The following is a 25,925-nucleotide window of genomic DNA, read 5'->3' on the forward strand; positions in this document are numbered from 1 at the left end:
TGAAAATGTTTTGGAACTAGAGGTAGTGGGTGAACAACACTGAATATGCTGAATTGTTCACTTTTTAATGACTGTTTTGTGAATTTCACCTCAATAAAATTTTTTTTTTAATTTAAAAAGGTTAGAGAGGAGCAGTTTTGAATTCTGATCTCAATTTTGCCATTGCTATAAAATAGATTAGAGTTTTTTTTTTTTTTTTTTATTAGTTTCTGCTTTATAACAAAGTGAATCAGTCATACATATACATCTGTTCCCACATCCCCTCCCTCATGCATCTCCCTCCCTCCCACCCTCCCTATCCCTCCCCTCCAGGCAGTCACAAAGCACCGAGCTGATCTCCCTGTGCTCTGCGGCTGCTTCCCACTGTCTATCTAGCCTACGTTTGGTAGTGTATATATGTCCATGCCTCTCTTTCGCTTTGTCACAGCTTACCCTTCCCCCTCCCCATATCCTCAAGTCCATTCTCAAGTAGGTCTGTGTCTTTATTCCCGTTTTACCCCTAGGTTCTTCATGACATTTTTTTTTCTTATATTCCATATATATGTGTTAGCATACGGTATTTGTCTTTCTCTTTCTGACTTACTTCACTCTGTATGACAGACTCTAGGTCTATCCACCTCATTACAAATAGCTCAGTTTCGTTTCTTTTTATGGCTGAGTAATATTCCATTGTATATATGTGCCCCATCTTCTTTATCCATTCATCCGATGATGGACACTTAGGTTGTTTCCAGCTCCGGGCTATTGTGAATAGAGCTGCAATGAACATTTTGGTACATGTCTCTTTTTGAATTATGGTTTTCTCAGGGTATATGCCTAGTAGTGGGATTGCTGGATCATATGGTAGTTCTATTTTTAGTTTTTGAAGGAACCTCCATACTGTTCTCCATAGTGGCTGTACCAATTCACATTCCCACCAGCAGTGCAAGAGTGTTCCCTTTTCTCCACACCCTCTCCAGCATTTATTGTTTCTAGATTTCTTGATGATGGCCATTCTGACTGGTGTGAGATGATATCTCATTGTAGTTTTGATTTGCATTTCTCTAATGATTAATGATGTTGAGCATTCTTTCATGTGTTTGTTGGCAGTCTGTATATCTTCTTTGGAGAAATGCCTATTTAAGTCTTCTGCCCATTTTTGGATTGGGTTGTTTGTTTTTTTGCTATTGAGCTGCATGAGCTGTTTATAAATTTTGGAGATTAATCCTTTGTCAGTTGCTTCATTTGCAAATATTTTCTCCCATTCTGAGGGTTGTCTTTTGGTCTTGTTTATGGTTTCCTTTGCTGTGCAAAAGCTTTTCAGTTTCATTAGGTCCCATTTGTTTATCTTTGTTTTTATTTCCATTTCTCTAGGAGGTGGGTCCAAAAGGATCTTGCTGTGATTTATGTCATAGAGTGTTCTACCTATGTTTTCCTCTAAGAGTTTGATAGTTTCTGGCCTTACATTTAAGTCTTTAATCCATTTTGAGCTTATTTTTGTGTATGGTGTTAGGGAATGATCTAATCTCATACTTTTACATGTCCCTGTCCAGTTTTCCCAGCACCACTTATTGAAGAGGCTGTCCTTTCTCCACTGTACATTCCTGCCTCCTTTATCAAAGATAAGTTGGCCATATGTGCGTGGGTTTATCTCTGGGCTTTCTATCCTGATCCACTGATCTATCTTTCTGTTTTTATGCCAGTACCACACTGTCTTAATTACTGTAGCTTTGTAGTATAGTCTGAAGTCAGGGAGCCTGATTCCTCCAGCTCCTTTTTTCGTTCTCAAGATTGCTTTGGCTATTCGGGGTCTTTTGTTTTTCCAAACAAATTTTGAAATTTTTTGTTCTAGTTCTGTGAAAAATGCCAGTGGTAGTTTGATAGGGATTGCATTGAATCTGTAGATTGCTTTGGGTAGTAGAGTCATTTTCACAATATTGATTCTTCCAATCCAGGAGCATGGTATATCTCTCCATCTGTTTGTATCATCTTTAATTTCTTTCATCAGTGTCTTATAATTTTCTGCATACAGGTCTTTTGTCTCCTTAGGTAGGTTTATTCCTAGATATTTTATTCTTTTTGTTGCAATGGTAAATGGGAGTGTTTTCTTGATTTCATTTTCAGATTTTTCATCATTAGTGTACAGGAATGCCAGAGATTTCTGTACATTAATTTTGTAACCTGCTACTTTACCAAATTCATTGATTAGCTCTAGTAGTTTTTCGGTAGCATCTTTAGGATTCTCTATGTATAGTATCATGTCATCTGCAAACAATGACAGCTTTACTTCTTCTTTTCCGATTTGGATTCCTTTTATTTCCTTTTCTTCTCTGATTGCTGTGGCTAAAACTTCCAAAACTAGGTTGAATAAGAGTGGTGAGAGTGGGCAACCTTGTCTTGTTCCTGATCTTAGTGGAAATGGTTTCAGTTTTTCACCATTGAGGACAATGTTGGCTGTGGGTTTGTCATATATGGCCTTTATTATGTTGAGGAAAGTTCCCTCTATGCCTACTTTCTGCAGGGTTTTTATCATAAATGGGTGTTGAATTTTGTCGAAAGCTTTCTCTGCATCTATTGAGATGATCATATGGTTTTTCTCCTTCAACTTGTTAATATGGTGTATCACATTGATTGATTTGCGTATATTGAAGAATCCTTGCATTCCTGGGATAAACCCCACTTGATCATGGTGTATGATCCTTTTAATGTGCTGTTGGATTCTGTTTGCTAGTATTTTGTTGAGGATTTTTGCATCTATGTTCATCAGTGATATTGGCCTGTAGTTTTCTTTCTTTGTGACATCCTTGCCTGGTTTTGGTATCAAGGTGATGGTGGCCTCGTAGAATGAGTTTGGGAGTGTTCCTTCCTCTGAAATTGTTTGGAAGAGTTTGAGAAGGATGGGTGTTAGCTCTTCTCTAAATGTTTGATAGAATTCGCCTGTGAAGCCATCTGGTCCTGGGCTTTTGTTTGATGGAAGATTTTTAATCACAGTTTCAATTTCAGTGCTTGTGATTGGTCTATTCATATTTTCTATTTCTTCCTGAGTCAGTCTTGGCAGGTTGTGCATTTCTAAGAATTTGTCCATTTCTTCCAGGTTGTCCATTTTATTGGCATAGAGTTGCTTGTAGTAATCTCTCATGATCTTTTGTATTTCTGCAGTGTCAGTTGTTACTTCTCCTTTTTCATTTCTAATTCTATTGATTTGAGTCTTCTCCCTTCTTTTCTTGATGAGTCTGGCTAATGGTTTGTCAATTTTGTTTATCTTCTCAAAGAACCAGCTTTTAGTTTGGTTGATCTTTGCTATCGTTTCCTTCATTTCTTTTTCATTTATTTCTGATCTGATCTTTATGATTTCTTTCCTTCTGCTAGCTTTGGGGGTTTTTTGTTCTTCTTTCTCTAATTGCTTTAGGTGCAGGGTCAGGTTGTTTACTCGAAATGTTTCCTGTTTCTTAAGGTGGGATTGTATTGCTATAAACTTCCCCCTTAGAACTGCTTTTGCTGCATCCCATAGGTTTTGGGTTGTCGTGTCTCCATTGTCATTTGTTTCTAGGTATTTTTTAATTTCCTCTCTGATTTCTTCAGTGATCACTTCGTTATTGAGTAGTGTATTGTTTAGCCTCCATGTGTTTGTATTTTTTACAGATCTTTTCCTGTAATTGATGTCTAGTCTCATAGCATTGTGGTCGGAAAAGATACTTGATACAATTTCAATTTTCTTAAATTTACCAAGGCTTGATTTGTGACCCAAGATATGATCTATCCTGGAGAATGTTCCATGAGCACTTGAGAAAAATGTGTATTCTGTTGTTTTTGGATGAAATGTCCTATAAATATCAACTAAGTCCATCTTGTTTAATGTATCATTTAAAGCTTGTGTTTCCTTATTTATTTTCATTTTGGACGATCTGTCCATTGGTGAAAGTGGGGTGTTAAAGTCCCCTACTATGATTGTGTTACTGTCGATTTCCCCTTTTATGGCTGTTAGTATTTGCCTTATGTATTGAGGTGCTCCTATGTTGGGTGCATAAATATTTACAATTGTTATATCTTCTTCTTGGATTGATCCCTTGATCATTATGTAGTGTCCTTCTTTGTCTCTTCTAATAGTCTTTATTTTAAAGTCTATTTTGTCTGATATAAGAATTGCTACTCCAGCTTTCTTTTGATTTCCATTTGCATGGAATATCTTTTTCCATCCCCTTACTTTCAATCTGTATGTGTCTTTAGGTCTGAAGTGGGTCTCTTGTAGACAGCATATATATGGGTCTTGTTTTTGTATCCATTCAGCCACTCTGTGTCTTTTGGTGGGAGCATTTAGTCCATTTACATTTAAGGTAATTATTGATATGTATGTTCCTATTCCCATTTCCTTAATTGCTTTGGGTTCGTTATTGTAGGTATATTCCTTCTGTTGTGTTTCTTGCCTAGAGAAGTTCCTTTAGCATTTGTTGTAAAGCTGGTTTGGTGGTGCTGAACTCTCTCAGCTTTTGCTTGTCTGTAAAGGTTTTAATTTCTCCATCAAATCTGAATGAGATCCTTGCTGGGTAGAGTAATCTTGGCTGCAGGTTTCTCTCCTTCATCACTTTAATTATGTCCTGCCACTCCCTTCTGGCTTGTAGAGTTTCTGCTGAGAGATCAGCTGTTAACCTGATGGGGATTCCCTTGTGTGTTATTTGTTGTTTTTCCCTTGCTGCTTTTAATATGATTTCTTTGTGTTTAATTTTTGACAGTTTGATTAATATGTGTCTTGGTGTATTTCTCCTTGGATTTATTCTGTATGGGACTCTCTGTGCCTCCTGGACTTGATTAACTATTTCCTTTCCCATATTGGGGAAGTTTTCAACTATAATCTCTTCAAATATTTTCTCAGTCCCTTTCTTTTTCTCTTCTTCTTCTGGAACCCCTATAATTCGAATGTTGGTGCGTTTAATGTTGTCCCAGAGGTCTCTGAGACTGTCCTCTGTTCTTTTCAATCTTTTTTCTTTATTTTGCTCTGCATCAGTTATTTCCACTATTTTATCTTCCACCTCACTTATCCGTTCTTCTGCCTCAGTTATTCTGCTATTGATCCCATCTAGAGTATTTTTTATTTCATGTATTGTGTTTTTAATCGATGCTTGATTCATCTTTAGTTCTTCTAGGTCCTTGTTAACTGTTTCTTGCATTTTGTCTATTCTATTTCCAAGATTTTGGATCATCTTTACCATCATTATTCTGAATTCTTTTTCAGGTAGACTGCCTATTACCTCTTCATTTGTTAGGTCTGGTAGGTTTTTATCTTACTCCTTCACCTGCTGTGTGTTTTTCTGTCTTCTCATTTTGCTTATGTTACTGTGTTTGGGGTCTCCTTTTTGCAGGCTGCAGATTCGTAGTTCCCGTTGTTTTTCGTGTCTGACCCCAGTGGCTAAGGTTGTTTCAGTAGGTTGTATAGACTTCCTGGTGGGGGGGACTAATGCCTGTGTTCTGGTGGTTGAGGCTCGATCTTGTCTTTCTGGTGGACAGGTCCACGTCTGGTGGTGTGTTTTGGGGTGCCTATGGCCTTATTATGTTTTTAGGTAGCTTCTCTGCTAATGGGTGGGGTTGTGTTCCTGCCTTGCTAGTTGCTTGGCATAGGGTGACCAGCACTGTAGCTTGCTGGTCGTTGACTGAAGCTGGGTGCTGGTGTTGGGATGGAGATCTCTGGGAGATTTTCGCTGCTTGATATTATGTGGAGCTGGGAGGTCTCTTGTGGACCCGTGTCCTGAAGTTGGCTCTCCCACTTCAGAGGCACAGCACTGGCTCCTGGCTGCAGCACCAAGAGCCTTTCATCCACCCAGCTCAGAATAACAGGGAGAAAAAGCAGAAAGAAAGAATTAGTAGAAGAGAGAAAGAGAGAGGGAAAGAAAGGAAGAAGGGAAGAAAGGAAGGAAGGAAGGAAGAAAGAAAGAAAGGAGGGAGGGAGTGAGGAAGGATGGAAAGAAAGAAGGAAAGAAAGGAGGGAGGGAGGGGCAATGAAAGCAAAAGGATGAGTGAATGGAAGAAGGGAGGGAGGGAGGGAGGAAGGGAAGAAAGAAAGAAAGACAGGAGGGAGGGAGGGAGGAAGGAAAGAAAAAGAAAGTGGAAAGAAGAAGGGTGGGAGGGAGGGAGGAAAGAAAAAGAAAGAAGGAAAGGAAGAGCGGAGGGAGGGAGGGAGGAAGGGAAGGTAGGAAAAAAAGAAAGAGCAGGTAAAGTAAAATAGAATAAAGTATGAAATATAGTAGCGTTATTAAAATTAGAAAGTAATTATTGGGGAAAAAAAAAAAAAACGGACCTATAGAACCCTGGGACATATGGTGGAAGCAAAGCTATACAGAGAGAATCTTACACAGAAGATTACACATACACATTCACAAAAAGAGAGCAGGGGGAAAAATCAAAAATCTTGCTCTCCAAGCCCACCTCCTCAATTTGGGATAATTCGTTGTAAAAAGAGGAAAAGGGCAAGAAGTCTGAAATCTTGCTCTCTAAGTCCACCTCCTTACTTTGGAATAATTCGTTGTAAAAAGAGGAAAAGGGGGGAAAGTCTTAAATCTTGTCCTCAAAGTCCACTTCCTCAATTTGGGATGATTCGCTGTCCATTCATGCACTCCACAGACGCAGGGCACATCAAATGGACCGTGGAGCTTTAATCCGCTGCCTCCGAGGCTGCACAGAGAGATTTCCCTGACTCTGCTCTCACAGCTCCCGGGTCTCAGCCTTGGACCTGGCCCCGCCTCTGTGCGTAGGTCGCCGGAGGGCGTCCGTTCTTCTCTCAGACAGGACGGGTTTAAAGGAGCCGCTGATTCGGGGGCTCTGGCTCACTCATGCAGAGGGGAGGGAGGGGCGCGCAGTGTGGGGCGGGCCTGCGGCGGCAGAGGCCGGCGTGACGTTGCAGCAGCCCGTGGCGCTCCGTGCGCTTTCCCGGGAAAGCCGTCCCCGGGTCTCGGGACCCCGGCAGTGGCGGGGTGCACAGGTCCCCCGGAAGGCGGGGCGGACAGTGACCCGCGCTCGCACACAGGCCCCGCGGCTGCGGCGGCGGCGGCGGGCGGCGGCGGGCGGCGGCGGCGGCGGGCGGCGGCAGGCGGCGGCGGCGGCGGGCCGCGGGGGCGGCGGCGGCGGCGGGCCGCGGCGGCGGCGGGCGGCGGCGGGCGGTGGGCGGCGGCGGGCCGCGGCGGCTGCGGGCGGCGGCGGCCCACGCCCGTCTCCGAGGTCCACGCCTTACCCGCGGCTCGCGCCTGTCTCCGGCGCTTCCCTAAGCAGCCCTTTTAATGCCCTCTCCTCGCGCACCAGGAAACGAAAGTGAAAGTGAAAAAAGACTCTTGCCTCTTCAGCAACTCCAGACCCTTTCCCCGGACTCCCTCCGGGCTAGCCGTGGTGCACTAACCCCTTCAGGCTCTCTTCCTGCCGCCAGCCCCAGTCCTCTCCCTGCGCTCCGACTGAAAGCCGATACCCAAGCCTCAGCTCCCAGCCCCGCCCGCCACGGCGGCCGAGCAGAGAAGCCTCTCGGGCTGGTGTGTGCCTGAGGGCACCGATCCTCTGTGCCGGAATCTCTCCGCTTTGCCCTCCACACCCCTGTTGCTATGCTCTCCTCCGCTACTCCGAAGCTTTCCCCCTCCGCCACCTGCAGTCTCCGCCCGCGAAGGGGCTTGCAGTGTGTAGAAACCTTCCCTCCTTCACGGCTCCCTCCCACTGGTGCAGGTCCCGTCCCTATCCTATTGTCTCTGTTTATTCTTTTTTTCTTTTGCCCTACCCAGGTATGTGGGGAGTTTCTTGCCTTTTAGGGGGTCTGAGGTCTTCTGTCGGCGTTCAGTAGGTGTTCTGTAGGAGTTGTTCCACGTGTAGATGAATTTCTGATGTATCTGTGGGGAGGAAGGTGATCTCCGCGTCTTACTCTTCCGCCATCTTCCTCCGGCCCCCAGATTAGAGTTTTGAATATTATTTTTCCCAGCTTTATTGAGGTATAATTGACAAATAAATATTGTATATGTTTAAGTGATAACAATATAATGATTTGATATACACTGTGAAACTAGTACCACAGTCAAGTTAATTAACGTGTCCATCACCTCACAGTTACCTTTTTTGTGTGTGTGGTGAGAACACTTAAGATCTACTCTTAGCAAATTTCAAGTAGACAATACAGTATCCTTACCTATAGTCACCATGATGTACATTAGATCCCTAGAATTTATTTTATCTATTTTGTTTATTTTATTTATTCATTAATTTTTTGAACACAAAAAGAAGGGGTTTGAAAAATAACTCGATGAGTAGTGCTAAGACTGTTTGCAGTCTGCAAAAAAAAAAAAAAAACAACAAACCTAGAAGTCTAGAAACTTCTGTTGGGAAAAGGGGGATCCCATACTGCCCTGGTGTAGTACTCCAAGAAGTAGTGAAGGAATTCTTGCCCTCATGTTGCAGGTCTGGAAAACCTCTAAGTGGGGCTGGCCCCTTTAAGGCTCCAAGACTGAAGTAATCTGGTAGCTAAGGAGTCATAATGACAACCTTCTTGGGTAATTCTCCCTGAAAATGTAGTTCTTACCCTCCAGGACCAGAACCACTGAGGAGCAGAACTATCTTCTCCTCCGTTTGGTTGGTGAGAGATATATGTGGATGGGCTTATACCTCTCTGGCTTCATTTTCTAAAATCTAGATGTCCCGGCCCTAGACAAAGGACCGTGATATTTAGTTTGGGTTCTTTTCCACCCTGTGGGGAACACAGAGTTTAGTGAAAGGGGAGAATTTCTGTGAAATGTGGTCTAAGTGTTCAGTCCTATTTCTAAAACCTAGGAGAGAATGGAAGGGAGAAGTGTGCCTGTGAAACACATTGTTAATGTAAATGCATCTGCTGAAAACTGTGCCTGGAACCTATATGGATTTTGTCCAGGTTTTTCATGAATTCAGTATTCCTGACTCACGGGTAGTCAGTGCTTAGGAATTCTCCAGGACTCACACTCAGAGAAGCGGATGAGAGCTGCCAGTTCATAACTGGGAGGAGAGGTGCTGAAGCCACCATCAGGAGACCCTGAGACTTGGGCACACACACCCTCCTGCGTAGACTCCTTCTTCTTCCCAGACAGGGAGCTGAGTTGACTGGTGTCTGTTGTTGCAGGAAATGCTGGTTTGGAGATGGACATGCTAGAGGACCTTGAGACACTGCAGTTTGAGTATGGGATTCAAGAGGAAGACCACAGCTGGCTGTATTTGCTGGGCCGTTCTCATGGGCTGATGACCAAGGCCTGTGCCCACGCAACCTTCTTCTGCAAGCTACTCCATAATTTGAGGTAAGCTGGGTCCCAAGGTCAGGCAGATGGAGAAGAATCTCACTGCAGAGAATCCAGATGACTTAAACTTTTTATATTGGAGAATAACTTTGGCAGGGGGAGTGTCCTCCTACCTTTTCCAGCCCACACTCGAGTACTGCTGGTCTGAAAGCTCCAGGGAAATGCACACCAGGCTCCCTTGGCTGTGTTTATGTAATAAAGCACAGATTAGTGGTGATTTCCTTTCGGTGAGTAGACATTAAATAATCCATTCATTCATTCGTTCATCCATCCATCCTATCATTCACTCCCTCATCAGGATGACCAGCTTGTCTGCCACAGCTACTAATCACTAGCCATTCCATGGCTATTGGCTGAAAATGGGGTCATTTTTTTCTTTTGGGGCTGAGCTAACAGTGGAATGCTTCCTCACAAGAAAGCTTCCTGGAAATTTGGGGGTCCTTACGGCCAGATGACTTGCCTGAAACCAGGAATACTGATTTTCAAAGAAGCTCTCAGTCCAGTCCTGTCTCCTGACGCTTAAATAGGAGGTGTGTGAGAGCCAAGTACCTAGGACTAGGCTCCTGGATTCTGTAATTCTAGGTCACTCCTGGAGCATTTGTCCCTACCCCCCAACCCCTCAGTCTGCTTCTCAGTTTACTTTTCTCTAAAATTAGATTAATTCCTAGATGGTGGGACCAGATCTGAATTAAACATGTTATAAATACAGCACATACCCGAGGAGGCAGACTACTCAAGAAGTTTGCTGACTGGCTGACTGATAAGGATGCGTAAACCTATTGGCTGCCTCCAAGATGAGTGATGAGAAACCAATATGGGAAATTTCCAGGAGGCATCTTCTATTTGGAAGGATCAGGCACAGAGAGAACATGCTCTCCTTTTAACCAAAAGAGAAGCCTTAAATAGAATGGGGCTTGTGATGCTTACATGGAAACTCCAGAGCTTTAAGACTCAATTTTCACAGAAATCAGAACAAATGTAAGATTGCCATATAACAACATAAAAAATGCCTTATGTATTCAGAGGTCAGACTTTGTTCATCTTGGGTCAAGTGAACCTCCAGAAAGAGTGGCCTCAGATCCTTGATCCTCAGTTTCTTAGGTCTGTTTTCCCTTATAAACCATTTACTTTTATAAATCATTATGTTTGGAAAAAAGCTAAGTTACATGGTTTCCTGGGTTTGTGCAGAACTGAAATAGCAAACTAGAAAGAGGAGGTGTATAGTAGGAGAGGGGTGCACTCATCCTGATGGAGATGGAAATTGACAGCTGTCTGCACAGGAAACAATGAAGGAACTGGCTCCCCATGTTCCCGGATAAGGTGTAATTGTAATTAGGCTGTTCACAGTGATGGTCCTGAGTCAAAGAAATAAATGGTTAAGTAGTCAGACCTTGTGTTTAAGAAGGCAGGGAAATGCACGATACATATAACCCCAAAAATGTTCACTTAAGAATGTTTTAAACAAGTTCTGATCCTTTGAAAGAGGTATGCTTTACTTCTTGGAAAATTCACTCAGGAGGAACATTTCATTCCATCAGTGAAGCTGGATCAGTGGGACATAATTGGAATTCTTCTCTCTGAAGTACTTAAGGTGTCACAGCAGGCTGCATGTGAGGAAGTCAAACCAGAGAACGTCAGAGGTTGACAGTCAAGAAGGACTAAGGGTCTGTGTTTACTTGGGTGTGTGTCTGTGTTCATTCTCCAGAGAATCGTTCTCCAGAAAATCATTACAGGAGAAGCAAACTTCTAGATGTCGCTTGACTGGATTGCGTGAAGACACTCCTGATGACGATGTGTTAAAGGTGGGCATCATTGGAGGTGGCCACCTTGGGAAGCAGCTGGCTCATACACTGCTTCAGCTTGTCCCCATCCCACCTGACAGCCTGAGGATCTCCACTCGGAGGCCAGAGACCCTGGGTGAGGAGCACTGCGCGGTAGAAGGGGGGCTTGGGTATGCTCTTTAGGTGGTGACGAGGCCATTTTGAAAGGGTCCCTCAAAAGAGGAATCCTCGCATATAGCATGCCGAGTTCTCAGCTTGCTGGCCCTGAGAAAAGCCAGAAAGATGGGGTTTTTTTGGTTTTGTTTTGTTTTGTTTTGCGGTACGCGGGCCTCTCACTGCTGTGGCCTCTCCCGTTGCGGAGCACAGGCTCCGGACACGCAGGCTCAGCGGCCATGGCTCACGGGCCTAGCCGCTCCGCGGCATGTGGGATCTTCCCGGACCGGGGCACAAACCCATGTCCCCTGCATCGGCAGGCGGACTCTCAACCACTGCGCCACCAGGGAAGCCCAGAAAGATGGTTTTTTAACTTGTTCCTTAAAGCAACTTTCTTCTCCACCTAAATACTTATATCCGTCTCTCCTCCCTGTGCCCTTGGTGGTGAGATATCTTTCTGGGTCTTTGATATAGAGAAGCTTTCCAAACGGAATTCAGATTTTCTAACTGGACCAGTTAGGGTCTGAGTGGTGTTTACCAGTTCCAAATATTTGGCCTTATTTTTTTAAAATAACATTTACTGAAAATTTTTTTGAAAGTTTTATAATGATTCCATTTATTAACTTATGGTGATAGAAATCAGAACAGTGGTTGCTTCTGGGGAGACTGAGAAGAGGCCCAAGGGAACTTTCTGGGGAGTTGGAAATATTCTGTATCTTGAGAGAGGTGTGAGTTACATAGGTGATGAATTTGTCAAAGTTGATCAAACTGTTTACTTCAGATCTGTGTGTCGCATTGTATGTAAATTATACTTAAAAATTTTTTTTAATGTAAAGTAATATATGAATGTTATAGAAAATTTAGAAAACTACTCTATAAGGAAGTAGATAATAACCACCTATAATTCTCCTAGCAGGGTTATCATTTCTTTCCCATTTTTTCCTCTCATTATATCAGATTATATCAGTAATTAACACTCTACAAAGCTTTTTGTATCCTGCTTTTTTCACTTAATGTATAATGAGCCTATTCTCATATTATTTGACAGTCTTCAAACTCATGATTTTAAGGTTGTATAGTATTCCTAAGTATGACTGTGTGATAATTTATATAACTATGCCTTATTTAGTAGGACTTCCTTGTACATAATTTAAAAAACAAAATTAACTAGGTCAAAGTACAGGTACAGCTTTATTAAGATATACTTTGTATATAATAAACTGCACATTAAAAAAAAATTTCTTGGCCAGGCTACAAGGCATGTGGGATCTTAGTTCCCCAACCAGGGATCGAACCCGTGCCCCTTGCATTGAAGTGTGGAGTCTTAACCACTGGACCACTGGCGAAGTCCTAAACTGCACATTTTAAAAGTGTACACGGGGACTTCCCCGGTGTCCAGTGGTAAAGAATCCGCCTTCCAAAGCAGGGGACGCGGGTTCAATCCCTGGTCAGGGAACTAAGATCCCACATGCTGTGGGGCAACTAAGCCCGTGTGCCACAACTGCTGAGCTCACGCGCCTCAACAAGAGAGCCCGCAAGCCGCAAAGTACAGACCCCACATGCTCTGGAGTCCGCATGCCACAACGAGAGAGAAGCCCGAGCACCGCAATGAAGAGCCCGCGCACGGCAACGAAAAAAAGATCCTGCATGCCTCAAACAAGATCCCGCATGCTGCAACTAAGACCCAATGCAGCCAAAAAAAAAAAAAAAAGAAAATAAATAAATAAATATATATATATTTAAAAAAAGTGTACAGGGACTTCCGTGGTGGTCCAGTGGGTAAGATTTAGCTCCCAATGCAGGGGTCCCGGGTTCAATCCCTGGTCTGGGAACTAGATCCCACATGCATGCCACAATTAAGAAGTCCGCGTGCTGCAACTAAGAAGCCTGCATGCCGCAACTGAAAGATCCTGCGTGCCGCAACTAAGGACCCAGCGCAGCCTAAGTAAGTAAATAAATAAATATTTTTAAAATAAATTTAAAAAGTAAAAGTGTACAGTTTTATGTTTTGTGACACATGTATGCTCCTGTGAAACCATCAACGTAATCAAGGTAATGAATCTCTCTACCTCCCTGCAGAACCCACTCAGGAAACCACTGATCTGCTTTCTTTTTTTTAAAATTAATTGTTTATTTATTTTATTTTTAGCTGCGTTGGGTCTTCGTTGCTGCACACGGGCTTTCCCTAGTTGCAGGGAGTGGGGGCTACTCTTCGTTGTGGTGCGCGGGCTTCTCATTGCATTGGCTTCTCTTGTTGCGGAGCACAGGCTCTAGGCGTGCAGGCTTCAGTAATTACGGCTTGCAGGCTCTAGAGCACAGGCTCAGTAGTTGTGGCGCATGGGCTTAGTTGCTCCACAGCATGTGGGATCTTCCCAGACCAGGGCTCAAACCCGTGTCCCCTGCATTGGCAGGTGGACTCCCAACCACTGCACCACCAGGGAAATCCCCACTGATCTGATTTCTGTCACTACCGATTAGTTTGCATTTTGTAGATAGAATTTTGTATAAATGGAGTCATACAGTTTGTACTTTTTCTTTGGTCTGAATTCTTTTTATAATTAATTTTTTTATTGAAGTATAGTTGATTTATAATGTTGTGTTAGTTTCAAATGTACAGCAAAGTGATTCAGTTATAGAATATATTATACAGAATATATTCTATATACATATATTCCTTTTCAGATTCTTTTCCCATATAGGTTATTTCAAAATATTGAGTATAGTTCCCTGTGCTATGCAGTAGGTCCTTATTGTTTATTTTATATATAGTAGTGTATATATATTACTCCCAAATTCCTAATTTATCCCTCCCTGCAATGGTCTGAATTCTTTCACTCTGCATAATTATTTTGAGATATATCCATGTTGTTTCATGTATTGATATTCTTTTTATTTCTGAGTAGTGTTTTATTGCATGGATATTCCATAGTTCATATATTCATTCCTCTGTTGATGGACATTCAGGTTGTTTTCAGTTTGGGGCTATTACAAATAAAGCTATTATGAACATTTGTGTACAAATATTGGTGTGGAGAAATGCTTTAATTTTTCTTGAGTAAACACTTGGGAATGGGGTGGCTGGGTCATATGGTAGGTATATTTAATTTTTAAAGAAACTTCTAATATATTTTTTCAAACTGACCTACAAAGGATGTTGTTCAGGTATAAACTTTCATCAACAGTGTGTAAGAATACCCATTTTACTACACACTTGTCAATTCTGGGAATCTTTTCTTTTTAATCACCATTTTAATATGGCTTTACAATTTTTCTTATTTTAATATGTCTTTCACTGATCACTAGAAGAAGTAAAATTTTTTACCGGCTTATTGCTATTTCATCATTTTTGAGTTCTTTTTTCAATTTTTCTGTTGGATGCCTGTATGATTTTTCTTGATTTGTAAATGTTCCTTCTATATTAAGGAAACTAAAAAAATCTTAACCCCTCAAGGCAGATTTCTTAAATCTCATCAACAGGACCAGTATATATGACATTTCAATAAAATGCATATATCCTTCTGGGAAGCAATATGTTTATTAATAATAAAATTACAGTTATAGCATATCACTGTATGTTGTATTAAGGAAGCAAGAATTCAAAATGCTCAGCATCAGCTTCTGTGCACTTTTGAGAACCACATATGGAAGAAGAGTGGATGTGCATGTTTTCTAAAGTTCTTCCTTGTCCTGTGTATCTTCCTACCTGGAAGTACCTGAGTACCCAGATAACCTCAGCATCAACTTTATCACATACTTGTGGTGGTTAAGAGAAGAACTGACCTCCACAATGTCTAACATCCTGTTCTCTGATAACACTTAAAACATACTACCGTATGTGAGTTCACATTTTTAGTTTTGAGGATCCAGATCACAATAAGTACAATTAAATGATTAACTACCAAGAAGTGTTTTTAGCAACTACATGAGTTATCACATTTCTTTCTACATTTATAAATATCTTATTGACATTAAATTGTGTATACTTTACTGAAACTGTAAGCATATTTTTCCAAATTCCTCCCATCCTCTGCCCTATACCCTTCCACTCTCTCAGTCTTTCCCACCATTTCAAGCCAGTTAAGCTGTTTAACTTCGGCCCAGTCACAGAATTCTTGAAGCCTCAGTTTGTGCATCTATAATATAGGAATAATGCTAGCCTCTGTCTCATATGGTCCTTATGAGATTCCCTTAGATAACGTATGTACTTTGTACATTATCTGGCACACGATGAATTCTGTAAATTGGAGAAGGCTTCATTCAGACTTTTTTTCTTCCTAAAAAAAGAAACTGAAAAATTCTAGCATTTGGTCTAAAACATAAGATAAGGATGAATTATCTTACAATCTCGAGCACTGTGCCATAGTCATGGGGTCAGGGCTTTGCTGTGTGGCTTTTAGAAGGCATGAGGGAATCTCTTCTGATTAATGTGGTGACAAGACTTGAGATAAAATAATTGTCATCCTCTCCCCACAGTTGATGTTGAGTTCAAAGTTCTTTGTACTGTGATCTTTCTGACTTCCTTTATTCCCTCCCAGATGAATTCAAGAAACTGGGAATCCAGTGCTTTTACCATAACTCTTCTCTGGTGGAGTGGGCCAACGTAATATTCCTCTGCTGCCTGCCATCTCAGCTGTCTAATATCTGTGTAGAAATTCAAACCAGCCTTGGAAAAGCCTGCATTGTGTACAGCTTTGTAGCTGCCGTCCCACTACCCAGGTATCTTGTTAGGGTGAGCACAGGATTGGAAGGACTGCTGTGTCTCCTCATCTCCACCCTGGCCCCTACCTCTTGGAGTTGCTCATTCCCAGTCATAAGGTGGAAGCAGCTTCATTGGCAGAAGGACCAGCCAGCCTTTGAAATTGTGTCTTCCCTCCTTTTCCAGCACTTGTGGGTGGGACCTTTTCTTTGATGTGCAAATGTTTAGAACTGCAGTAGAGCATTACTTCCAACTACTTGAAGCTGATTAGTGTTCCCCTTGTACACCACTCAACAGCATGAAAATTGATCTGGAGCACGTGTCAGATATTATTTTTGTACCTCAGGTGTCTAGCTCAGTGCCTGGCTCGTGGTGACACTGAATAAGTGTTAAGTGGATGGGTGAACAATCCATCTAAGATGTAGTGCCCCAGTGCCGACCCACACCTGCGTTTGCCTGTGAGCAGTGCTGTGCAGGGGACTACGTTGTTGGGGCTGGATGTAAACTCAGTGGGTCACGTGGTGCTTTATTCCAGTCCGGGCCCTGCACTTTCTGCATTGGTGGCTTTACTTTCAGGTTGAAACTCCTACTGAACCACACCAGTGTCTTGCGGCCTCAGTATCAGTGTGTTGAAGATCTTGCCAGCATCTGGGGGGCCAATAAGGAAATCTCAGCTGCTCTCCAAGACCCTGTGATTCTTCAGGCTACCTGTCCCTACAGTCCTGCTGGTAATGGCTCACAATATTTTTGGCACTTTTAAAAATTACCTTCCTCTTGGCCTGTTGCTATCTTATTAAATCCCTGAGTGTGTGTGTGTGTGCATGCATGCATGCATGTGTGCTGAGGGTGTGTGTGTGTGTGTGTGTAAGTACAAGCTAGATACATTCTCAGCTATTTAGGTTTTACATGGGAACAGCTTTGGTGGCAAAAAGTAGCCTTTTTAGGGAAAGCTAAGAAGTGTGATTAATCGGACCCTTTAAGGATGAATTGGAAACAACCAGAGGAGAGAGCCTATTTAAACCAGAGGATGCAGTGTCTGGGACTAAATGGCTTTTCCTTACTGTAACCTTGTAGTTTGCCTTATTGGCAAGGACCATTCTAGAGGTTTCTAGAGATGCATTTGTCATCAGCAATGCCTACATTAACATATCTTCCTCTGGTAGGGTCAACACGCGATGTGTTACAAAGGGCACACACAGGGCTCTTGGCCTGGAAAGGAAGAGCGCTTATCTTGAGGTTCATATAACCAAACTGTCTTGGACAGAAGGTGGCTGTTCACCATCTGGGGTTTGTCCTAGGTTCCCTGCAAACCTTTTTGGTGGTGCTAACTGGTATTTCCTTTCTCACTGATGTTTAGGGGGAATAATCCTCAATATCAAGTGGTTGGAGGGAGTGTTCTATGCAGCCATAAATGTCTGCACAGCAAAGGACATGCCCCACTCACAAGTGCTGCAGCTTCTGAATGAACTGTTCCTCTCCAAGCACTTTGAAGCCTGTGAGAAAGACACAGTATCTTTCCAAAATTTTCAAGCACAAGATTTTGTCAGCAAAGCCTATGCCAAGAACCTGTCTAGGAAAAGGTAAAGTATTAGATGAGTGGCCATTCTAACTTCTCCCACACTGTTTTCTTAGCAGATGCTTTTTATCTTTTTCCTTTCATGTTATCTTTAGAAATGTATAAAATGAATACATTCTTATAAAAAAAATCCAACTAGTGGAAAAGTGAGAGCCTTCCTTTGCCCCCCAAATCCCTTTTCATAGACTTTACCTCTGATGGTTTTTGTATTTTTGTCTTTCTACCTATGCATTTACAAACATATATTTATATTGTCATTATAATGTATATGCATATCTGTATCTATATATACATTTTAGAAACATGGGGATTATACTTACTACATCATAGGTACCATTCTATGTTAGTACAATCATATCTATTTCATTTATGAGCACTGTGCAAGCATCCATTGGATACATTTCTTTAGCTACATTTATTCCTCCTATTTCCTCTTGATGGCAGTGTAGTTCCCTCTGCCCCACATTTTGCACAAAGGGCTGCTTTGAACATTTCATCCTTAAACTTTGCACACTTGTACCAGTAAAATTTCTGGGTCAGAGGTTATATATAGTTTATGTTTGATAGGTATTCCTAAATTGCTTATCAAAAAAGTGATACTTATGTTTCTACCAATAGTGTATGAGAGTGCCATTTCACTATAGCTTGATAACTATTAGATCATTCTTTTTAATCTTTAATAATCTAATAGGGACAAATGGTTGCCCTTGTTACCAGTGACTTCCATGTCACTAAATTCACTGGACACTTCTAAATCCTTTCCTTCCTTGGCTATTGAACATGCCTGCCTTCTTGAAACAATCTTTTCTCTTAGCTTTCATGATACCCTCACATTCTCTTCATTTTCCTCCTGCCCCTCCCATCCCTCCTTTGCCAGCTCCTCTTCTGCCCCATCCTCAAATCTGGGAGTTTTCAGGGCTCTGTCCTCGGCCTTCTTTTCTTTTCATTCTACACTTTGTTCCTGGGTGATCTTTTCCACTTTGGGGACTTAGGTTGCCATTACATGCTCCTTCGCAGAGTTGTTCAGGCCAGAACCTGGAAGTAATCCTTGATCTTACCCCCCTCTTATCTTTTGTGTTCTAATTAATCACCAATGACCTGTGGTACACTGTCAGTTTGGGAATTTTCCTTCTCCCTTATCCTGGGATTCTCTTCCCCTCTCTCTTATGCTGGATCTCTTTTCCTGGACCCCTCTTCCTCTGGCTTCAGTTCCATCTTCATTATGGTGGAATCTGTCCTTCTCCAGCAGATTCCTTAGAAAAGCCTGCATAGGAAGTAATTTTTAGGGACTATGTCTGAAAATGTTTTTATTCTAACCTAATATTTTATTGAGAACATAGCCAGGTATAGAATCTAGGTTAGAGCAGAAGCAAGAACTACAATCCTTCAGCCTGTGGAAAGAAAACCACATTCACAGAACGATAGACAAAATGAAAAGGCAGAGGACTTTGTACCACATGAAGGAACAAGATAAAACCCCAGAAAAACAACTAAATGAAGTGGAGATAGGCAACCTTCCAGAAAAAGTATTCAGAATAATGATAGTGAAGATGATCTAGGACCTCGGAAAAAGAATGGAGTCAAAGATCGAGAAGATGCAAGAAATGTTTAACAAAGACCTAGAATAATTAAAGAACAAACAAACAGAGATGAACAATACAATAACTGAAATGAAAACTACACTAGAAGGAATCAATAGCAGAATAACTGAGGTAGAAGAATGGATAAGTGACCTGGAAGACAGAATGGTGGAATTCACTGCTGCGGAACAGAATAAAGAAAAAAGAATGAAAAGAAATGAAGACAGCCTAATAGACCTCTGGGACAACATTAAACGCAACAACATTTGCATTATAGGGATCCCAGAAGGAGAAGAGAGAGAGAAAGGACCCGAGAAAATCTTTGAAGAGATTATAGTTGAAAACTTCCCTAACATGGGAAAGGAAATAGCCACCCAAGTTCAGAAAGCGCAGAGAGTCCCAGGCAGGATAAACCCAAGGAGAAATGTGCCGAGACACATAGTAATCAAATTGACAAAAATTAAACACAAAGAAAAAATTTTGAAAGCAACAGGGAAAAATGACAAATAACATACAAGGGAACTCCTCCCATAAGGTTAACAGCTGATTTCTCAGTAGGAACTCTACAAGCCAGAAGGGAGTGGTACAATATATTTAAAGTGATGAAAGGGAAGAAACTACAACCAAGATTACTGTACCCAGCAAGGACCTCATTCAGATTCGAAGGAGAAATCAAAAGCTTTACAGACAAGCAAAAGCTAAGAGAATTCAGCACCACCAAACCAGCTCTACAACAAATGCTAAAGGAACTTCTCTAAGTGGGAAACACAAGGGAAGAAAAGGACCTACAAAAACAAATCCATAACAATTAAGAAAATGGTAATAGGAACATACATATCGATAATTACCTTAAAGTGAATGGATTAAATGCTCCAACCAAAAGACACAGGCTCGCTGAATGGATACAAAAACAAGACCCATATGTATGCTGTCTACAAGAGACCCACTTCAGACCTACGGACACATACAGACTGAAAGTGAGGGGATGGAAAAAAATATTCCATGCAAATGGAAATCAAAAGAAAGCTGGGGGCTTCCCTGGTGGCGCAGTGGTTGAGAGTCCACCTGCCGATGCAGGGGACATGGGTTCGTGCCCCGGTCCGGGAAGATCCCACATGCCACGGAGCGGCTGGGCCTGTGAGCCATGGCCACTGAGCCTGCGCATCTGGAGCCTGTGCTCCGCAAAAGGAGAGCCCACAACAGTGCGAGGCCCGCGTACCGCAAAAAAAAAAAAAAAAAAGTAAGCTGGAGTAGCAATACTCATATCAGATAAAATAGACTTTAAAATAAAGAATGTTACAAGAGACAAGGAAGGACACTGCATAATGATCAAGGGATCAATCTGAGAAGAAGATATAACAATTATAAATATATATGCACCCAACATAGGAGCACCTCAATACATAAGGCAAATGCTAACAGCTATAAAAGTGGAAATCAACAATAGCACAATAATAGTGGGGGACTTTAACACCTCACTTACACCAATGGACAGCTCATCCAAACAGAAAATTAATAAGGAAACACAAGCTTTAAATGACACAATAGACCAGATAGACTTGATATTTATAGGACATTCCATCCAAAAACAACAGATTACACTTTCTTCTCAAGTGTACATGGAGCATTCTCCAGGATAGATCACATCTTGGGTCACAAATCAAGCCTCAGTAAATTTAAGAAAACTGAAATCATATCAAGCATCTTTTCCCACCACAATGCTATGAGATTAGAAATCCATTACAGGGAAAAAAACGTAAAAAACACAAACACATCGAGGCTAAACAATATGTTACTAAATAACCAAGAGATCACTGAAGAAATCAAATAGGAAATCAGAAAATACCTAGAGACAAATGACAATGAAAACACGATGATCCAAAACCTACGGGATGCAGCAAAAGCAGTTCTAAGAGGGAAGTTTGTAGCAATACAAGCCTACCTCAAGAAACATGAAAAATCTGAAATAAACAATCTAACCTTACACCTAAAGGAACTAGAGAAAGAAGAAAAAACCCAAAGTTAGTAGAAGGAAAGAAATCATAAAGATCAGAGCAGAAATAAATGAAATAGAAACAAAGAAAACAATAACAAATATCAATAAAACAAAAAGCTGGTTATTTGAGAAGATAAAATTGATAAACCTTTAGCCAGACTCATCAAAAAAAGAGGGAGAGGACTCATAACAATAAAATTAGAAGTGAAAAAGGAGAAGTTACGATGGACAACACAGAAATACAAAGCAACAAGGATGTCCACTCTTGCCACTATTATTCAACATAGTTTTGGAAGTCCTAGCCATGGTAATCAGAAGAAAAAGAAATAAAAGGAATACAAATTGGAAAAGAAGAAGTAAAACTGTCACTGTTTGTAGATGACATGATACTATACATAGAGAATCCTAAAGATGCCACCAGAAAACTACTAGAGCTAATCAATGAATTTGGTAAAGTTGCAGGATACAAAATAAATGCACAGAAATCTCTTGCATTCCTATACATGAACAATGAAAGATCAGAAAGAGTAATTAATGAAACAATTCACCATTGCAACAAAAAGGATTTTTTTTTTAAAAAAGAAAGAATCTAGGGTAGAGACAATTTTCCCTCAGAATTTTGAAGGCATTGCTCCATCATCTTTCAGCTTTTAAATTGCTGTTGAGAGGTACAGTGCCCTTCTAATTCTTCAATTCATGCTTGGTCTGAAATCTGTTCCTTTTCTCTCTGGAAGCTTATAGTATCTGTTGACTTCAGCATCCTGAAATTTTATTATGCGTCATGATGTGGGTGTATTTTAATGCACTGTGTTGGGCAGTTGTTGGGCCTCTCCCTTTTTTCCGTTAACTTAAAAAAAAGATTGTAAAATATGTACACAGAAAAGTACCTATTCCATAAATGCATAACTATACAGTTTAATGAATTATTGTAAAGCAAATATCCATGTAATTGCCACCCATAAAAGAAACAGAACATTCAATGGTCCTTCTCAATCTGCATGTCAAGTTCTCTAATTTTCTCCTATTATGTCTTTGATAATTTCCTCCCCTTCCCTCTGTTTTCTCTGTTCTCTCTTCTGAATATTTTATTAGCCAAATGTTGGACCTCCTGGGCTGATCTTCTGATTTTCTTTAGCTCTCCTATTTTCATTATCTTTGCCTTTTTGTTCTGCTTTCTGAGAGATTTCCTCAACTATCCTGTTTTTACTATTATATTTAGAACATATTTTCATTTTGCTATATTTTGACTTCCAAGATTTTTTTAGTCTCTAAATATTCCTTTTTTATGTAGCATCCTGTTGTCATTTCCCTATGCAATACCATCTCTTATCCCTTTGAGAATGTAAATGATAAGAGTTTTTTCTTCTCTGCGGAGTCTTTCCTTCAGGATTTTTTTGACCATTTATTTTGGTCTCTATCATTCATTTTAGGGGCTTTCTTCAAGTATATGGAGAACCTTGATTGTCTGCTCATATTTTTTTAAAAATAAATTTATTTATTTATTTTGGTTGCGTTGAGCCTTCTTTGCTGTGCACGGGCTTTCTCTAGTTGTGGCGAGCGGGGGCTACTCTCTGTTGCGGTGCAGGGCTTCTCATTGCAATGGCTTCTCTTGTTGAGGAGCACAGGCTCTAGGCACATGGGTTTAGTAGCTGTGGCTCACGGGCTCTAGAGCACAGGCTCAGTAGTTGTGGTGCACGGGCTTAGTTGCTCTGTGGCATGTGGGATCTCCCCAGATAAGGGCTCAAACCCATGTCCCCTGCACTGGCAGGCAGATTCTTAACCACCGTGCCACCAAGGAAGTCCTGTCTGCTCATATTTAAGATCCTGGTTACTAAAAAGTTGCTTGGAAACTCTGTGTTTGCTACTGTGGCCTTTACTACAGAGTAGTTTGATCAGCTTTTTCCTTGGGAAACCCTGAATACTGGTATCTTTAAGTCTTTGGGACCCAACTTGGGGAAAGAAAGTTGCATGCGTGTAGGGAGAGGGGTGGTCTTATCATTCAGAATATATTTTTTCACTTTATTTTTCCCCTTTTCAGCATATCCTTGCCACTCAAACTGCCTGATAACCATGCCATCATCTGGGAGTTTGTTTAGAAATGCAGATTATGGGTCCCCACCCCAGATGTATGGAATCAGAATCTGCCTTTTTACAAGCTCCCAAGTGATATGTCCATTAAAGTTGGAAAAGTGCTGCTCTATGGTCTTTTTCATCAGATGACCTGTTAGAATGGGAGGCATGGCATATTAATATTTCTACTATGATTGTAGTTTCTCAAATTCTCTTTATATTTCTAATCTTTGTTTTATAAGGTTTGAAGCCATATTATCTGATGAACTTAAGTTCTTTTTACTGTACTTTTACTTTTACTGTACTTTTTACATCTTCTTGGTAGATTATACTTTTTAATTCTATCCCTCCCTTTTAAAATAACTTTTTAGATAATTTTGATTCACATGCAGTTATTAAGAAATAATACAAAGAAACCCCATGTACCCATTTATCCAGTTTCCCCCAATGGAACAAACCATAGTACAATATCTATACACAGATATTGTAAAACTATAGTACAATACCACGACCAGGATATTGACACTGATACAGTCAAGATACAGAACAATTCTATAACTAGGGATCCTTCATCTTGATCCTTCCTCCCCAACTTGGCAACCATTGAGCTGTTCTCCATTTCTATGATTTTGTCACTTCAATAATATTATATAAAAGGAATCATATATTATGCAACCTTTGGAGATTGGCCTTTTTCATTTAGCATAATTCTCTGGAGATTCATCCAAGTTGCTATGTATATCAATAATTTATTCCTTTTTTATTGCTGAGTAGTTTTCATGGCAGTTATGTTTTCATGGCATGTATGTACCATAGTTTGTTTAATCATTCACCTGTTGAAGGACATCTAGGATGTTTCCAGTTTTTGGCTATTATGAATAAAGATGCTTTGAACATTCATGTACAGGTTTTTGTGTAAACATAAGTTTTAATTTCTCTGGGACAAATGCTCAGGGGTGCAATGACTGGTTACATGTTTATTTTTTTAAGACACTGCCAAACTGTTTTTCAAAGTCATTATATCCTTTTACATCATTAGCAATGTATGATTCAGTTTCTCTGCATCCTCACCAGCATTTGGTGTTGTCACTAATTTTTGTTTTACCATTACATCTATAGATCAATTTGTGGAGAGTTGACATCTTTATAATGTTAATTTTTCCCATCCATGTACACAGTATATCTCTCCATTTATATCTTCTTTATTTCATCAGCATTTCATAGTTTTCAATATACAAGTCCTGTACATGTTTTGTTAGATTTACCCCTAAGTATTCTATTTTGTGTGTGTGAAAGGAACTGCATTTTTAGGGTTTTTTTTTTTCCCAAGTGTTCATTGCTAATATATATAAATAAAATTTATTTTATGTTTATTTTATATCCTATGACCTTGCTGAATTCGTTTATTAGTTCTAGGAGATTTTTTTTTTTAGATTCCTTTGGATTTTCTACATGGACAATCATGTTATCTATATATAGCAACAGTTTCAGTTCTCCCTTTCCAATCTGTGTGCCTTTTATTTCCTTTTCTTGCATTATTGCACTGGCTACAACTTCTAGTGGTATGTGGAATAAGTGTGGTGAGAGCAGATATCCTTGCCTTACTCCTGATTTTTTTAATACTATAAAACCCTATGTCTTAATGCTTTTTAAGTTGAATTCCACTACAGACTAATACTTAACATTGCCCCATTTTTATTTGCATGTTAACTCCTACTTCTTTCCCTATACAGCTGAAGAGGGTATCTTTTTTTTTTTTGAAGAGGATATTGTAAAAGAAATGAAGTCTCTTCCATTCCTAATGTCCATGATCCTCTTATGTATTTTCTTTCTAAATTCAAGGAAAATATACTGAAAAGGATGTTGATTTGTCATAGTCATTCTCTAATTATGAATTCCTCCCCAAATGCACTTAGAGAATTGTAAGTGTGAAAACTCATAAGTACAATTAAATCCACGTGTTGAATAGACTCAGATGAATTTTTAATTTAACTAAGAATTTTAATTAGTTTGATATAGAAAATGAAGTACCTATTTCCAAGTGGAGGAGAACTTTCTTTAAAGGAAATGTTTAACAGCAAAATCAGATGTATTAAACAGACATAAAAAAGTAACACTATTTGTTTCCCTACCCCAGGCCTTTCCCCTGGTTTGATCTGACTGCTGTGCAACTCAAGGAAACTCCCTTTAGCCAGTATCTCTCACACAGCACTACTTTTCAGGACAACCTTACCCATCTATACTGCGATTCATTTGGCATCACCCTAACCAAAGAACAAGAGCCAGAGTTTTCCACAGGTTTCTCATCCCAATAAGAGAAGAGACCTCAGGAATCCGGATTTTTTTCTCCCTCTACAGTGGTAATGCCCTGATTATCATAATTGACAGTGGAAGTCATGTGACTGTATGGTGTTTGCCATATGTTAGGCAGTAAGGGGTTAGAAAATTGTACTGATGGCTCTTTAAAATCTAGAATAAAACAAGAGGTTCTTTACATCGGTATATTTGGTTGTGTCTGGCTTTTGGGAGCAACTGAATGAAACCACATAACCTGACACACTTAAGTAAGCTGCTTCCCCAGCAGCTAATTATCAATTCAGTTAATTCAAATTATCTCTTGTCTAAAAGCTAAATTCAAGAAGTTATATTGTCATTATTAAATGGTTACATACTTCTTCTGTAGCATTCTTTTCCTACAATATGTAGCTACAGTATGTAGTTACATTCTTTCCCTGTAGCAGTATGTAGCTGACAAATGATACACCTTGATTGACCCACACTTTGAGTAGAAAAATAAAATGTGTGGTAAACAA

The 25,925-nt window shown here is 40.5% G+C and overlaps 1 protein-coding gene across 2 annotated transcripts; it reads left to right on the top strand.

Annotated features, from left to right (window-relative positions):
- Nucleotides 1-8,529: 8,529 nt before the first annotated feature.
- Nucleotides 8,530-25,582, top strand: NOXRED1 (NADP dependent oxidoreductase domain containing 1). 2 transcript variants are annotated; one of them, XM_060095764.1, is made up of 7 exons: nucleotides 8,530-8,572; nucleotides 9,089-9,260; nucleotides 10,966-11,177; nucleotides 15,730-15,910; nucleotides 16,467-16,618; nucleotides 17,248-17,470; nucleotides 25,250-25,582. In XM_060095764.1, exons 2-7 carry the CDS (start codon nucleotides 9,106-9,108, stop codon nucleotides 25,425-25,427), a joined length of 1,101 nt encoding a protein of 366 aa, XP_059951747.1. In that variant the 5' UTR covers nucleotides 8,530-8,572; nucleotides 9,089-9,105; the 3' UTR covers nucleotides 25,428-25,582. The 2 variants fall into 2 exon arrangements, with proteins under 2 accessions (XP_059951747.1, XP_059951748.1); XM_060095765.1 differs by having other exon boundaries at nucleotides 8,531-8,568.
- Nucleotides 25,583-25,925: the final 343 nt, after the last annotated feature.

This window comes from Mesoplodon densirostris, chromosome 4 (genome assembly GCF_025265405.1).
Source record: "Mesoplodon densirostris isolate mMesDen1 chromosome 4, mMesDen1 primary haplotype, whole genome shotgun sequence".
In the NCBI taxonomy this organism is placed as follows: domain Eukaryota; kingdom Metazoa; phylum Chordata; class Mammalia; order Artiodactyla; family Ziphiidae; genus Mesoplodon; species Mesoplodon densirostris.

What these genes read in the sequence shown, in the direction of transcription:
- NOXRED1 (XM_060095764.1), top strand. Translation starts at nt 9,106, where the DNA reads ATGGACATGCTAGAGGACCTTGAGACACTGCAGTTTGAGTATGGGATT. An exon ending in AAGCTACTCCATAATTTGAG is followed by an intron (nt 9,261 to 10,965) that starts GTAAGCTGGGTC and finishes TTCATTCTCCAG; the next exon opens with AGAATCGTTCTCCAGAAAAT. An exon ending in TCGGAGGCCAGAGACCCTGG is followed by an intron (nt 11,178 to 15,729) that starts GTGAGGAGCACT and finishes ATTCCCTCCCAG; the next exon opens with ATGAATTCAAGAAACTGGGA.